This window comes from Cokeromyces recurvatus (genome assembly GCF_025118155.1).
Source record: "Cokeromyces recurvatus strain NRRL 2243 chromosome Unknown BX663scaffold_4, whole genome shotgun sequence".
Classification (NCBI taxonomy): Eukaryota; Fungi; Mucoromycota; class Mucoromycetes; order Mucorales; family Mucoraceae; genus Cokeromyces; species Cokeromyces recurvatus.
Window position 1 is genome coordinate 529724 of NW_026251390.1, and position 14186 is coordinate 543909.

General features: G+C 29.5%; 7 protein-coding genes across 7 annotated transcripts; 4 read left to right on the forward strand and 3 right to left on the reverse strand.

Annotated features, from left to right (window-relative positions):
• Positions 1 to 1179: 1179 nt before the first annotated feature.
• BX663DRAFT_428499 (uncharacterized protein) lies at positions 1180 to 2131 on the forward strand (the record flags this gene model as incomplete). The annotated part of the gene is made up of 2 exons (XM_051522686.1): positions 1180 to 1406; positions 1636 to 2131. The coding sequence occupies 2 exons, from the start codon at positions 1180 to 1182 to the stop codon at positions 2129 to 2131; spliced, it is 723 nt and encodes a 240-aa protein (XP_051386005.1).
• Positions 2132 to 2388: 257 nt separating this feature from the next.
• Positions 2389 to 3730, forward strand: BX663DRAFT_558593 (uncharacterized protein; the record flags this gene model as incomplete). Its single annotated transcript, XM_051531814.1, has 6 exons — positions 2389 to 2497; positions 2579 to 2775; positions 2832 to 2862; positions 3062 to 3069; positions 3163 to 3530; positions 3595 to 3730. Exons 1-6 carry the CDS (start codon positions 2440 to 2442, stop codon positions 3728 to 3730), a joined length of 798 nt encoding a protein of 265 aa, XP_051386006.1. The 5' UTR covers positions 2389 to 2439.
• On the reverse strand, positions 3642 to 4386 carry BX663DRAFT_498526 (uncharacterized protein). The gene is made up of 3 exons (XM_051526058.1): positions 4286 to 4386; positions 4193 to 4215; positions 3642 to 4129 (listed from the first exon to the last, which is right to left on the reverse strand). The coding sequence occupies exons 1-3, from the start codon at positions 4326 to 4328 to the stop codon at positions 3764 to 3766; spliced, it is 432 nt and encodes a 143-aa protein (XP_051386007.1). The 5' UTR covers positions 4329 to 4386; the 3' UTR covers positions 3642 to 3763.
• A 191-nt stretch (positions 4387 to 4577) lies between these two features.
• Positions 4578 to 5663, forward strand: BX663DRAFT_529507 (ubiquitin-conjugating enzyme/RWD-like protein; the record flags this gene model as incomplete). Its single annotated transcript, XM_051530249.1, has 8 exons — positions 4578 to 4626; positions 4800 to 4861; positions 4934 to 4971; positions 5024 to 5063; positions 5128 to 5185; positions 5250 to 5284; positions 5379 to 5522; positions 5586 to 5663. 8 exons carry the CDS (start codon positions 4578 to 4580, stop codon positions 5661 to 5663), a joined length of 504 nt encoding a protein of 167 aa, XP_051386008.1.
• An 81-nt stretch (positions 5664 to 5744) lies between these two features.
• Positions 5745 to 8086, reverse strand: BX663DRAFT_483680 (uncharacterized protein; the record flags this gene model as incomplete). The annotated part of the gene is made up of 4 exons (XM_051524507.1): positions 5745 to 7715; positions 7775 to 7831; positions 7894 to 7937; positions 7987 to 8086. The coding sequence occupies 4 exons, from the start codon at positions 8084 to 8086 to the stop codon at positions 5745 to 5747; spliced, it is 2172 nt and encodes a 723-aa protein (XP_051386009.1).
• A 1357-nt stretch (positions 8087 to 9443) lies between these two features.
• BX663DRAFT_581158 (uncharacterized protein) lies at positions 9444 to 10470 on the forward strand (the record flags this gene model as incomplete). The annotated part of the gene is made up of 2 exons (XM_051532195.1): positions 9444 to 9767; positions 9849 to 10470. 2 exons carry the CDS (start codon positions 9444 to 9446, stop codon positions 10122 to 10124), a joined length of 600 nt encoding a protein of 199 aa, XP_051386010.1. The 3' UTR covers positions 10125 to 10470.
• A 1489-nt stretch (positions 10471 to 11959) lies between these two features.
• BX663DRAFT_248752 (uncharacterized protein) lies at positions 11960 to 13169 on the reverse strand. Its single transcript, XM_051521865.1, has 3 exons — positions 12834 to 13169; positions 12621 to 12785; positions 11960 to 12517 (listed from the first exon to the last, which is right to left on the reverse strand). Exons 1-3 carry the CDS (start codon positions 12961 to 12963, stop codon positions 12051 to 12053), a joined length of 762 nt encoding a protein of 253 aa, XP_051386011.1. The 5' UTR covers positions 12964 to 13169; the 3' UTR covers positions 11960 to 12050.
• Positions 13170 to 14186: the final 1017 nt, after the last annotated feature.

A 14186-nucleotide genomic window follows, 5' to 3' on the forward strand; every position in this document is an offset into this window, starting at 1 on the left:
TTCCTCATCTACTATACCCTCAAGTAAGAAATACTCAGGAATCACCTTATAATTATTCCAGTTAAAAATAAGAGTGTTATATTAGTATATGTGTATTTACTCTAAGGTTATTCCAAAGGAGTTTATTAAAAAAGATTCGTGCGTGATATAGTAATAAAGCATCTCTCTCTTTCTCTCTTTTTATTCATGTAATTAATAGTAAAATTTAACATAGAATACAATCATACTATCAATCTTTTGTTTTTTTTTCGAGGAAGTAAAAATAAAAAAGAGTATGCTGTTTTCGTTTCTGCTTCTTTTACCTCTTTTTTACACTATTACTACACTACTAGCTTGGTTACTATTATATTGGACTATTCTTGGGTCCCTCTCTTTTACCAATTTGCTATTGATGTAGGTCCTATGAAGGGTTCTTGTCACTTAATCCAATGAATGTATCTATTTATCATCATCCTATATATGCATACACTTCCTAGTAGTTTCCCCTAAAAAAGAAAAAAAAAAAGTAAAAAAATTTGAGAAAAATAAAGATAAACACAACGATAACCAGATGAACATTTCCTACAAAGTCTTTATTTTGCAGACATATATGTATTTACAGTAAAAGTTTCTTTCTTCAGTCTTTACTTATAAAGATATAAGCATTAAACCCCCCCCCTCAGTTTGTATTTATCTATTTGTCTACAAAAGAAAATTGTCTGACTTTAAAAGGAGAAATATCTCGGTCCAAAAAAAAAAAAAAAAAAAAAAAAAAAAAAACAATTATTCATAGATCGCCCTTTTTTTTTATATATATAATTTTCAAATAATCAATGTCTAGTTTAATTAAGGACACAACGATACCTACAGAAAACATGGAACCAGCGATCGAAGAGTCTGGTATTACTATGATACCCGATCATTCATTCAATGATCATGTGCCAAATGAAGAGGAAATTCAAAAAGCTAAATTATGTCAAATCTGCCAATCCAAAAATTGGATCTATACCTGTCCACGATGTCTAACTCATACCTGTTGTTTAAAGTGTGTCAAAAAGCATAAAAAAGAAAGCTCTTGCTCTGGAATTAGAGATAAGACAGCCTATGTACCCATACAAGCATATAGTGAAGCTCATATGATGAGTGGTAATGATAAACATGGATAAAAAAAATAAGAAATAAAAATAATGCTTACTTTAAATGTTATTTTTGTTAATCTTAGATTATACATATTTGGAAGATGTTGCAAGACAAACTGATAATTTTACAAGGGAAAGAGTGAATACAGTAAAGGAATTAAAGAATAGAGGTGCACAAGCGAGAGCCAAAATATTATATACTGTAGCCAATGAATTAGGAATCCGTTATTCTGCTCTACCCATGGGTATGAGTCGAAATAAATTAAACCAGAGTAATTATAGTAAAAAGTAAGTATGATAATAACATCTTTTAAATCAAGATGTCGAGTCAATGAGAGAATTATGTTAACATTGTACTTTATTCTTTAGTTTAAAACAGATCTTTTGGACACTTGAAGTTAATTTTTATAAAAATAACAAAAAAGAACGTTACTTGGAGCATTCGTAAGTATATATAATACATATTAGCACCCATCGTTTACTCATTCTGCCATATCATCTTTTTTTTTTTTTCAAGGTTTCCAAATAATAAGCCCTTTTATGCCTTTTTTGAAAATTTATTATTATCAGAAAAACCTTTTGGTAAAAGTGCTTATGGAATTATCCGACATCAACTTAGAGAATTTGTGGATGCTGGCATAGAACAATTCATGATTGCGTTAAAAAAGGAAAAGGCACCGCGAGGTCATTTTGTGAATGTGACAGATATGTTACACTTGACATTTAAAGATGTACTTAAAGGAGAACAAATCATTGAATATCCTATTTTTTATATTTGGCTTAAACAAGAAGAACAACCTTCTGATATTTTAGTATTAGAAGATAAGAAAGTCTTGATTACTGAGATTCAGCCTAAAGAAGAAGAACAGAAAGAGACCTCAACAGTTGATAACCGAGAAAAAGAAAAAGAACAGGAAGAGATGACAGCAGTTGATAACCAAGAAAAAGAAGAAGTAATGAAAACTGAAGACATAATTACAGTCATTCATGATAACAGTAGTATAACAGAGTAATAAAGATGCATGCATCATGTGTAAATATCAATACGTTGTTATGTACCTTTTTTTCGACCGAAAAAAAATAAGAAAGATTTTTTTTTTTATAAAATTTAAAAATCAGACTTTTCTTTTTTTTTTTTCAACAAGTTGTTTGGTAGATACGGTTAAAACTTAACAACTCTGCTCGCTAAAAAAAAAAAAAAAAACATTTTTTTCTTTTCAATAATTTTAATAGAATATTTTTTATTTTCTTTTCTTTTATTTTTTTTTTTTTTTTTTTTTTCTGTTCATCTTTATCATCAACATCATCATCATCATATACCATGATCATTAACGAATATCGTGTTATTAATAACTGTACTGAAGCAGAGTATAAAATTGGTAACGAATTATTATTATTATTATTAGATATAAAAGAATTTTATTTATTTTATTTTCTTTTATTTTATTTGAACATGATAGCTCAATTATACGCTACTGCTATGGCTTCAAAGAATACGACAGGTGGTGGTGAAGGTGTTGAAGTATTAAAGAATGAACCTTATGAAAAAGGGGATGAAAAGGGTCAATACACTCATAAAATTTATCGCTTGGCATCTCGTGTTCCCGCTTGGGTTCGTGCAGTTGCCCCTGCAGGCGCTCTTGATCTTTACGAAGAGGTAAAGATAGAATATACAGTGTTTAATACTTAAAACTAACTCACATATCTATTTAGGCTTGGAATGCTTATCCTTATTGTAAAACTGGTAAGTTTTATTAGGATCTTATTGATGTGTGCTATGTGATATTTTTTTTTTAGAAGAGAATAAGTGTAGAAAAAAAAAAAAGTATCATTATCATCTTCTGGATAAAATGACGAAAAGCTCGGGATTTTAATACGAATATTAATATGTTTAATTAACACTTTTTTTTTTTTTTTTTTTTTTTCTTGGTAATTCTATTTAGTTTTAAAGGTAAAAAAAATAAAAAAAAAATATAAAAAATAAAAAAATAAAAAAATAAAATAATAATAGTAATCTTCCTTCATATTGACTTTTTAAAATTAGAATGGTTATATGAAAGATAATTTCTCAATTGTTTATGAAACACTTCATGTTGACGGTTCTCGTGGTGAATTGGAAAACGCATTAAATATTAGTAAAGAAGATCTTAAGAAGCGTAATGTTATTATCATTGATATCGCTCATGATAAAATTGATCCCAAGGAGTATAAGCCAGAAGAAGACCCTAAACTTTATCATTCTGAAAAGACTGGCCGTGGTCCATTAACAGATCCTGACTGGCAAAAGAAAGTAGATCCTGTAATGACATGTTATAAGCTTGTATATATTGAATTTAAATGGTTTGGAATTCAAAGCAGAACCGAATCATTTATTGCCAAGACTATTCATCACTTATTTACTATATTCCACAGGTAAAAGACAAAATAATACACATAATAGTAAACATTTACTAATCTAATTTTGCTTTATTTATAGACAACTTTTCTGTTGGACTGATAAATGGTTTGGCTTAACTATTGACGATATCAGAGCTATTGAAGAACAAACTAAAAAGGATTTAGATGAAAAGAGAAATGTTGGCACTTCTCCTCTTGCACAAAACAGTAAATAAATAAATATTTTATAGAATATTACATAAGCATTGTTATTCTGTTGATGAAATACTGGACCCTGGAACAATATAAAAATGTCCACTTTTCTTTTTAGCAAAAGGGAATAAATCCCTTCCACGTATTTCATCGTTGATTTCTATTTGATCATCATCTCGAAGTGGTTGACATAGATCTTGTTTCCAAATATGAGTTAATGGCTCGCCATCGATTTCATTCCAGTATTTAATACTTGCTGTTAATTGACCAAGTTGGCTTATCTCTTGTTTTAGTCTTAACTGTCGTTCTTTATCTTGAATATTAAGTCTTGCAAGAGATAAAAGATGTTTAAATTGGTCATCAGATATAGTTTCTTCTTTTGATTGAAATAATAATTTGATGGACCAAGTAGGTTTCAAAGGCTAAAAATTTATTTAATGTTTACTATAAAATTATTTTTATTTGCAATGTCTGTCCATTTTTACCAAGCATTGCTCATCTACAGGGACTAAGGAAATAAAAAGAAAAAAAAATGAATTTCATATTCATGTAAATTTTATTTTCTGTTTAATTCAAACCTTTTGTTGAATACAAGCGTTTACAGCAATGTCTTATAAACATAAATGTATAAACTAGTGTTTATTTGTCAAATAACAAACGTACATAACAAAGTATTCATCCACACCAAACTGATTGGATCATTATTATCCGGTTAAAAAAATATCCGATACTATGTACTACTATAACAGCCATTAGGGTTACATGTAAATTTTTTTTATCATTTTTTTCTTTTTTTTTATTATTATTTCGCAGTTTATTTTTATCACCCCCATTTTTTTTTTTTTATTTTATACACAAAATCATTTATTCATGAGTCAAACAGAGCCAAGTGCACTTTTACTTCAAAGACAATTAAAGGGTAACTAAAAAAAAAAAAAAAAAAATGAAATGTTCAAATGAAATACACATGAATAAATTTATTTATTTATTTTTTTTCCTTTTACATTTAAATTCAAAATTTTAAAAATTATATATTTTTTCTTATTCAATTGATTTTAATATTTTCTGATCTGTCAAATCTGTCAAAATTAGATCTTCAAAAGAATCCGGTTGAAGGTTTTTCTGCAGGACTTGTGGATGATAATATTTATGAGGTAAAATAAAAAAAAAAAATTAAATTATTTCTGTTGGTTATAATTTTTTTTTCAATTTTTTTTTAAAAATAGTGGGAAATCCTTATAATAGGTTCACAAGATACATTATAGTATGTATAAAAGTTTAATATATGTATATCATAAATTAACATATTATTTTAGTGAAGGTGGATTCTTTAAAGCTCGTCTTTCATTCCCTAAAGTAATATAGAATACACTATTATCATTATTGTTACTTATACCTTCATTTTTTTTCTTTTCGTTAGACCTATCCTATTGAGCCACCTAAAATGGTATTTACAACTGAAATGTATCATCCAAATGGTATAGTAAAGAACAACATACTTTATATACAAACACTTGTATTAATATATGTATATGTATATAGTCTATCCAGATGGCACAGTATGCATATCTATTCTGGTAAATATAAACTAGTTTCATTATACACACACACATATATATATATATAAATATATGTATATCCTTACAATAGTTCTATACATCTATTTTATAGCATCCTCCTGGTGACGATAAATATGGTTATGAACAAGCAAGTGAACGTTGGTCTCCTGTTCATACAGTAGAAACCATTTTATTATCAGTTATATCTATGTTATCAAGTCCCAATGATGAATCGCCAGCAAATATAGAGGCAGCTGTAAAGTAGTAATGCTATAACATGTATCTAGTATTATAGACTAACAACATGTTCTATCATTAGAAAGAATACCGTGAAAACTACCCTCAATTTAAGAAAAAAGTTTCAAAGTTAGTTAGACAATCCGCTGAAATATTGTAAATAATAGGAGAATGCATTTTATACGTATATTATTTAATCAATAATAAAAATAATAATAAAAGAAGGAAAAAAGAAGAAATATTAGGTCAATATCTTTTCTACTTGATCATAATTTAATCCATCTTTGTTAATAGTTGGTTTAACATCTTCGTTATCCTCTTTTATAATAATGAATTGGCTTTCATCATCAGGTATGATAGGCGCTTTATTTTCTTCTTCTTCTCCTCCTTCTTCTTCTTCTTTTCCTTCTTCAGTATCTGATATCTTATGATCGAGAATGGTTTCTTCATCAAAATTGCTGCCTTCTTCTTCAACAGGAAGACGGATTTTGAGATTATTCTTTCCAACGACAGCTTCAATCATGATAGGTTCTTTATTTTCTTGCTTATCATCTGGGGAGTCCCTTATAGATTCTTCAGCTACTACATTATTTGCTGTCAATGTCTTTAATTCTTCTTCATTGTTAACTTGATTTTTAATTTTAGTCATGAATGGTAAAGTGTCTTCTTCCTTTTCTACCTTTTGCTTAATCGGTGATTGAGGAGGAACTATCACTTTCTGTTCACGATGAACCTCAAACACTTCCTTTTTATCAACAAGTTGTTGGACTTCTTTATCCACGTTAACAACGTTTGTAAGCTGACCATCACCTTTATTTAACTTGAATACCTCTTTTTCATCATCATCATTCACCACTAAAGGTCTCATTTCTTTCTCTGACTCAGGGACGGCAATCATTATTTGCTCTTCAACTGGATTACAAGTAGGACAGTAGATGACCTCTTTTTCATTTGGATCAGGAGGAGAGAGATGAATGTATTGATAATCTGCTTTAGGAGTGTCACTTGAGTTAATTGAAGATAAAGTAGTCTTCTTATTATTATTAGAGCTTCGAGTTATTATATCTGAATCATCCGTCCTATGATGTTTAGCATTGTATTTATTGATAGTAGCCTCTGGATGATGTTGAGACGATGATGCAAAAGTAGTCCCTTTTTCACTTTCAATGTTTGAATCTATTATTGTAGAGGAAAGAGTGGGTGAAGAATAAGCGGGATTCGTTGATGATACTTGTTTAGATAAGGCTACAGGAATCGTCGAAGGAGTTACTAAAGTTTCTATTATGGACGGCTTGAGTTGAGGTAGTGTTGATATTGTTGAAGTTTGCAAGCTTTTTAAAGGAGAAGAAGATGACTTTTGTAATGATTTTTGTTGAATAGATAATGGTGGTAAATACAGCCTTATTTGTTCATAAAGAACATCATAATAAGGAGCAGCACAGTCATATATTTTTTGAAAGGCAGGTATGATATGTTTATCCATAAATTCTCTTAAATGTAGCTCATCATAGTGTCTTTTCATTTCTTTTCTGAAGGGGTTAATATAATGAGGTATTAATTGCTGCTGATAGAAATTAGTAATAGTATGTTCCAAATAGGCAAGAAAGGTCCTTATATCTGTATTTTCCGCTTTATCAATCCATTCTAATACAATATAATAGTTTTGTTTTAGAGCCTTCTTAACAGGTGGAGGAACTTGTTCCTCTAAAAGATAAACAAGTGTTTCTTGAACCTTAGACATTAAATGCTGCTTCTCAATAGCTTGTTGTATGTAATCCTCGATATGTTGAGTAGATAATTTAAGTTGTTCAGTATAAGGCTGGATTACAGGTACAATTATTTTCATCACTTGATCAGCATAATAATGAACTTTAGTTACCATTTGATGCACTAGAGATTTAGCATGTTGAATGTAATAGTAATCTATTTTTTTCACTACTTTTTGGAGAGCGACTTGATTATGATATTGCTGTTGAAACCAATTTGACGCTTGTATAATAGTAGGATTCATATTTTCTTTATAAAATTTGGACTGGTAGATATCAGCTTTAATAGGATCGATACCTTTACAAATAACTGGCTTTAGAAGATTTTTGTTATTATCATCGGATGGAAGGGGTTCACAACCATAAAAGAAATAATATCCCAAATAAACGATGAAGGATAATGAAAGTAATCTTTGAATTAATCGAGATTTTTTTCTGTTCTTCTTCTAATAGTAGTTGTGTATAAGTAATAGTTCTATTATTATCTTCCTTTTATTTGTTTTACCCGTTTTTTATCTCTAAAACCAATGGAATGATTAGCAGGTACAGGTGGTAGTAGTCCCTACAGATGATAACATAAATATAAAAAATAGACATAAAAAAAAAATTATAAATATTACATACTGTCTTTATTATTTCTCGTCGTTTAGTTTTAACTAATATAAAAGCTATTAACATTCTTTTTAATAATAATAAAAAGTTACTTTCTCTAATTACCTCCTACATGAGGAAGTTTTGAATTTGTATGTGGCAAATGATTAATGTTGTTATTTTTCTTTTTCTTTATTTTATTAGCAGTGACAGGTTTAGTTGGCATTTTTTTTTCTCTTTCGTTGTTGTTTACAAATAATAAAAAAAATAAAAAATAAAAAGAGATAAAATAAGCATTACGTAGACTTTTTTGTTTTAAGTTTAGTTATTATGCAATGATTTTACTTTTTTATGCAACAATAATCAGGTGTATATTATTCACTAATTGACATACTTGCTGAATTAATCTATTAAGATAAATAAAGGTGAAAATAGGATTATATATTGCGTAAAATAGCCATCTTGATGGGCGATAAAATAAATATATATATATATATTCTACAAATGGTAGGTATATAAATGTAAATACAACATATACACATACTAGGGAAGATTTATTCAGTTTAAAACAAGTCCTTTACTCGAGTAAAAAAGCTGGAGTGATAGTAATAATAGCAATAACTTCATTATTAAATTTCTTTGTAGTGTCCTTCGATGAATAACTGTTGTAAATATTATTAACTTCTCCTCTGTCTTCAAAAAAAAAAAAAAAATGCTAGTGTCAAGGTCAAGGACTTTATAGACAACAAAATAATGAAATAATAGTTAGTATGGTACAACTTATAAATAAATTTGAGACACTTTACTTTTTTTTCTTGGGACAATTTGAAAATAAAAATTGGGACAGATCACTTTTTTTTTTTGGGACAAATGAAATAAACTTTTAGGACAAAATGATTTTTTTTTATTTTGGACAGACTACATAAAGTAAAAATAATATGTGGGGATAACATTTACTTTAAGCCTAATTCTTTGTTAATGCACCTATCCCAGAGCGTCTCAGCATGCTTAGTCCAACCTTGACAAGCTGCAGGAAGGTGTGATGCTTTATCAGGTGGGTTCCTTTCGATATTGCTCTTTGTTTTCGATCAGCACTCATCAATAGGATTCAAAAAAAAAGGAGAGTAAGGGGTATATGAACAAAGGTTTATACCCTCTCTTATCGATAGAGTCAACAACAAATACAGAGTGATGAATTCTGCAATTATCCATTATAACGAGGCTTCTCTGCTTTCTTGAATACTCCTATTGTTTCTCTTTCTTGCCATTTTTCTTTCTCTTTTTCCTCCTCTTGTCTCAGGGGAGGGTTTTTCATCATATTATATCTTCATAACTGGCTAGGATCATGCGACATACTTGAGTGCTACAGGCTCACTCGCCAAAATAATTGTAATTAAAACCTTATTTAATCGTATAATGAGGCTCAGCCCAGTGTGAATTGAATTAAAAGTCAGTCTTTTTTTTTTTTTTTTTTTTTTTTTTTTTTTTTTTTTTTTTTTTTTAGATAACACTGATCGCGTTATACTGTACGACTACAGACCAGGAACTGATCTGATCAGTAAAATGATATTGACCGACAATCAATGAAAGTGGTCGTACCAGGAGCGGCAGAAAACCATTATGTTGCAACACCAACAGAGTTTATAAACAAAAACAAATACGATGTTCTTTATGCTCTTCACGGTCCTTTAAGTACATATCCGCTCGTATTTATTGAAGTGCAAAATCAAGTGGATGAAAAATTCTTGGTACGCGTCGTTCATTACAGTACATTCATATACGAACGGTACAAGAAACTCTCTATTTTTGTAATAATTGGAGTAGCAAGTGCAATGACGCAATTTATGAGCATGACGGCACCAAATAGTGTCTTCCTCTTCGCCAGGCACATGCCATGCGTAGATTGGGTAAAACGATGTCTAGTATTGACAACGTCAACAATAAAAATAAGCGAACCCAATGCCGATGAAGGATAACACCCTTTACAGGTATTAGGTCTCTTCATTTGTTCACAATCATTGTCAATGAGTACTTTGGATTGTGGAAAAAACGGCAAATGGGTAAGATTATTGTATTCGATTGCGCACGCCAATCTTAAGCAATTAAGTGGAGAAAAAGATGAAAAGTTGGAGGCAATAAGCAGCATATGTAGCAGTAGTCAGGTTCAACCCCACAAGATAAAAGGATGTCTTGAAATTGGAGATAAAGTTTCAATTGAAAAGGTATTAAGCTATGTGGACGATGCTTTAGGATTCTTACAATGACAAAAAAGAAAATACTGCGAAGCTATAGAAACAATATCCATTGAAGAAGCTCCTCCCTTGGTGTATTTAAACAAAAACAGGAAACTCACAAACTCTATTGATCTCAATGACGAGAGGAATAAAACAGAGCTACACCAATTTGTCCAACGGTTCAGAAATATTGAATCAGGAAGAATCAACTGAAAAAGTGCTTTGAGCAAGGACATCTTAATGATGTAAAAATAACCAAGCATTTTGTTACTAGTGAAAGTTTAAGATGCCACTATAACAGATTCTTTAAATAAACAAAAAAAAAAAATTATTATTATCTTTGTATCTGTTTTAAGTGCAAAAGATAAGGAACGAGAAACCATAAAAGGCATGTTTGTGAAAACTCTGTATAGTTTATTAAAAGAAAAAAATAATATGGAAAAATGACAAGGGCTATTTACATGTTTTTTTCTGCAAGATAAGTGATATTAATAAAGCATTATATGTAAATGTTGTCAGTGTAAATGTTGTCAGTATAAATGTTGTCTCCGAACAATTTTGCTTGCGTTAATATTAATTCACAGTGAATATTCCAGCTATAACAATACCAAGTGTTTATATGCCGCTATTATTATTACCATCCTATAAGATGTTATTACATAGCAATATTCAACATTATAGATGTATATATAATATATATGATTTCTGTAAGTGATTATGTAATTGAATCTAACAGTCATAATCCTATTGAATCCTTATTATTACGTAATATACTCTATATAATTATTTTTAAATGCTCGAATATTCTAGCAATGAATGATATGCTCTGAAGTACAATACACTAGTTTTATTTGAATAGTTTCTTTATTATTTAAATAGACGATGGTTTATTTCTATTAACTTAGTTGTAAAGACGACTACAATCATAACAATAATTACAGGTGTTTTAAATTGCATATCATGCCCGCCTTAGGTAGAATTATGTGGCTGGTGTAATAGCAATATAAAGGGGATATACATAAATGAAACTGGTAATTAAACAATGTTTGTACATAGTTGAAGGTTGTATCGGCTAATTTCTTATTGGCTACGAAAAGTGGTGCTGAGATTGACTGTGCCAAAGAACTCACTCCTTTTTGTTCTGACAATGCTTGAAGAATATCCATATTTTCATTGTCTTTAACCAACCCTTTTATGCTTTTAATGATTTCATTCAATTTCTTATCTGTTAAATGTATATCAAAGTATTCATTAATATCTTTAATCTTTTTCAATCCGCTACAGCGCTCGAAAACAAATGAAAAAAACAATGAAATTTCTCGGCATGAATTAGCTGATGAACTCCCATATCCATTTTTGGAAGCATGTATAAAGTAAATAAAGTAGCTGGCTGCCGTAAGTTATTCTCAAATAAGTTGGAGCGATAGCAAAGGTAAGTAGACTTATGAGTGAATGCGGAATTCAACTGTCGGCATAAACTAGATTTGTTTACTTGACTAGTATTCTTTTCAAACTTCTCAATCTTGTTTTTTTGAAAAAATAAACAAGATGTATTCAAGTTCTGATTTTTCAATAGAGGATGACATTGAGGCCCAAATATAACTGCGCTATCACAGGTGGGATATATAATCAGACTACCAGTAATCAATATATTGAATTTTTTTGTCCCAATGTTCAATTTGGAGATTGGACTTCCTCCTTCACTTTCTTTAATAATGCATATCTTCCAATTCTGGTATTTGTTCGAACTACCACCAATGGTTTCTGGAAATGAGTTACCACTCCTCTCTGAATGAGCGTCCATAAAGCCATTTCTTGTATATATTTCTGCTGTTAATACTAATAATGAAAAATTATCGAAAGCTATGATTGATCCTGTGAAGATGTTAACAATATGATTCAAATCCAAATCTTCAATTTTTTCTTCAATGTCATTGTTTAACTCTACGTATGGCCCTAGAATATCATTGGCACATGAGAAATTGCTATTTTGATATTTTTCTGAAGGCCACATACTGTAAACGTTTCTGGATACTGTAATTCATTATTTGGGAATGTCATGCTTGCATCTAAGCTGCTTTCAGTAGATAACGATGATCGTTTTAGTGACCTAAATGTCTTTTCATTAATCAATGCAGTGGTTTTGAATGAATTTTGGTTATGTTTTAAGTCAATATTGATCAAATCTAAACCAAAGGCTTTCATAAGTGGTTCCGCCCTGATTCGTTTAAAATCCTTATCTCGATCATAGAATAAATCATTATATGTTGGAGTACCAATCTTTCGTTTTTCTCCAACTTCTTTGATATAGACATTGTAATTGATGTGCTGACTTTTAAAATGCTCTTTTGGTTCCTTGATGTCCACATTGCATATTATACATCTGTACTTTCGATGAAAAGACGGTTTCATTTGACACATAGCTATTATTCAAAAAAAAAAAAAATATATATATATATATATAAAATAAAATAAGAGGATAGCTTTGCTTTTAATAAGGTGACTGTCGAGTATGAATGTACTAACCTCCATCAATGTAGATTTGTAAAGTTGTCAAGTATGGGGCACAGTTACCTTTTTGATGTGAGAAGTGAGAATGAAACCCAGAGCTCGTTTTTGATTCAAGAGAACATATTAGACAAATGAAATTAACATCTTTGTCTCGATCCAATGTCAATGTCTTTGATTCCCCTAAATAAATATGTGAGTATAATCAACGCGATGAACATGCAAACAAACCTTCATAATTGGTATAGTTGATAACAATTGGACTTTGTTGATAGTTTTTATGGTGGCCTTTTAACTGTATAGCATGTTTAAAGATTTCATTGCATGAATCACAAGATACATTGGGATGTTTGGAAGACATGGCTGTAATAAACGGAAAAAAAATATGAAGAAAGTGTTGTAGTTTACAGGTAAGAATATAATAAAAAATAAATAAAAATAAAATAATAAAAAGAGTAATGAAATAAAATAGATAGAAGAAGTACGTTGAGACTTGTTAATAAGTTTTATTACGATAAAGATAAAAATCAATTTAATTCAGTTCAATCATATTCAATTATACAAAAGAAAGGTTAATAATGTAAGAGTATTTATATCTTTTGTGAATAAGGATGATGAGAAATAATAAAATAAATTATATCTGATGACGTAATTATGGAAGAGAATAACATTTTAATTAACGTAGTGTTAAGAATCATTATAGACATACTCATGTCTGTTGTATATATTTATTTGTATAACTAATACGTGTACTCTGAGTGAAATCTGTTATGATTGTAGTTGTCTTTACAACTAAGTTAATAGAAATAAACCATAATAAAAAGGTTATTCAAATAAAACTAGTGTACTGTACTTCAGAGCATATCATTCATTCTACATTCAGTTTTAAAAAATAATTATATACATTGTATTACGTAATAATAAGAATTCAATAGGATTATGACTGTTATATGCAGTCACATAGTTATTTTATAAGTCATACATATTATATATACATCTATAATGTTGAATATTGTTATGTAATAACGTCTTAGAGGATGATAATAATTGCGGCATATAAATAATTGGTATTGTTATAGCTGGAATATTCACTGTAAATTAATATTAACGCGTTGCTTTCCCCAGAAATAACAATTGAGTATATTTTTAATAACAGTGACAACTCAGGGCGACTAAAGCTAAAAATATATCCTATTACAAGCAAAATTGTTCGGAGACAACATTTATACTGACAACATTTACATATAATGCTTTATTAATATCACTTATCTTGCAAAAAAACATGTAAATAGTCCTTGTCATTTTTCCATATTATTTTTTTCTTTTGATAAACTATACAGAGTTTTCACAGACTTGTCTTTTATGTTTTCTCTTTCCTTGTCTTTTGCATTTAAAACAGATACAAATGTATGTATTTGCCTACTTACTCTCCCTTTCTCAATCCTATCGAAGAGATGTGGTCCAAAGTGGAGATGCTTTTCCTCCATAATGAGGTTACTTCTTCTGACCAACTAACACCTAGAATTATAGAAGCTGCCAAGGATATTATTATTGCCGATTGCGAAGGGTGGATGAAACATTCCA

What these genes read in the sequence shown, in the direction of transcription:
- BX663DRAFT_498526 (XM_051526058.1), bottom strand. Translation starts at nt 4,328, where the DNA reads ATGTTTATAAGACATTGCTGTAAACGCTTGTATTCAACAAAAG. An exon ending in ACGCTTGTATTCAACAAAAG is followed by an intron (nt 4,216 to 4,285) that starts GTTTGAATTAAA and finishes TTATTTCCTTAG; the next exon opens with TCCCTGTAGATGAGCAATGC. An exon ending in CTGTAGATGAGCAATGCTTG is followed by an intron (nt 4,130 to 4,192) that starts GTAAAAATGGAC and finishes ATAAATTTTTAG; the next exon opens with CCTTTGAAACCTACTTGGTC.
- BX663DRAFT_248752 (XM_051521865.1), bottom strand. Translation starts at nt 12,963, where the DNA reads ATGTCTTCCAAACATCCCAATGTATCTTGTGATTCATGCAATGAAATC. An exon ending in CAACTATACCAATTATGAAG is followed by an intron (nt 12,786 to 12,833) that starts GTTTGTTTGCAT and finishes ATATTTATTTAG; the next exon opens with GGGAATCAAAGACATTGACA. An exon ending in ACAAATCTACATTGATGGAG is followed by an intron (nt 12,518 to 12,620) that starts GTTAGTACATTC and finishes TTTGAATAATAG; the next exon opens with CTATGTGTCAAATGAAACCG.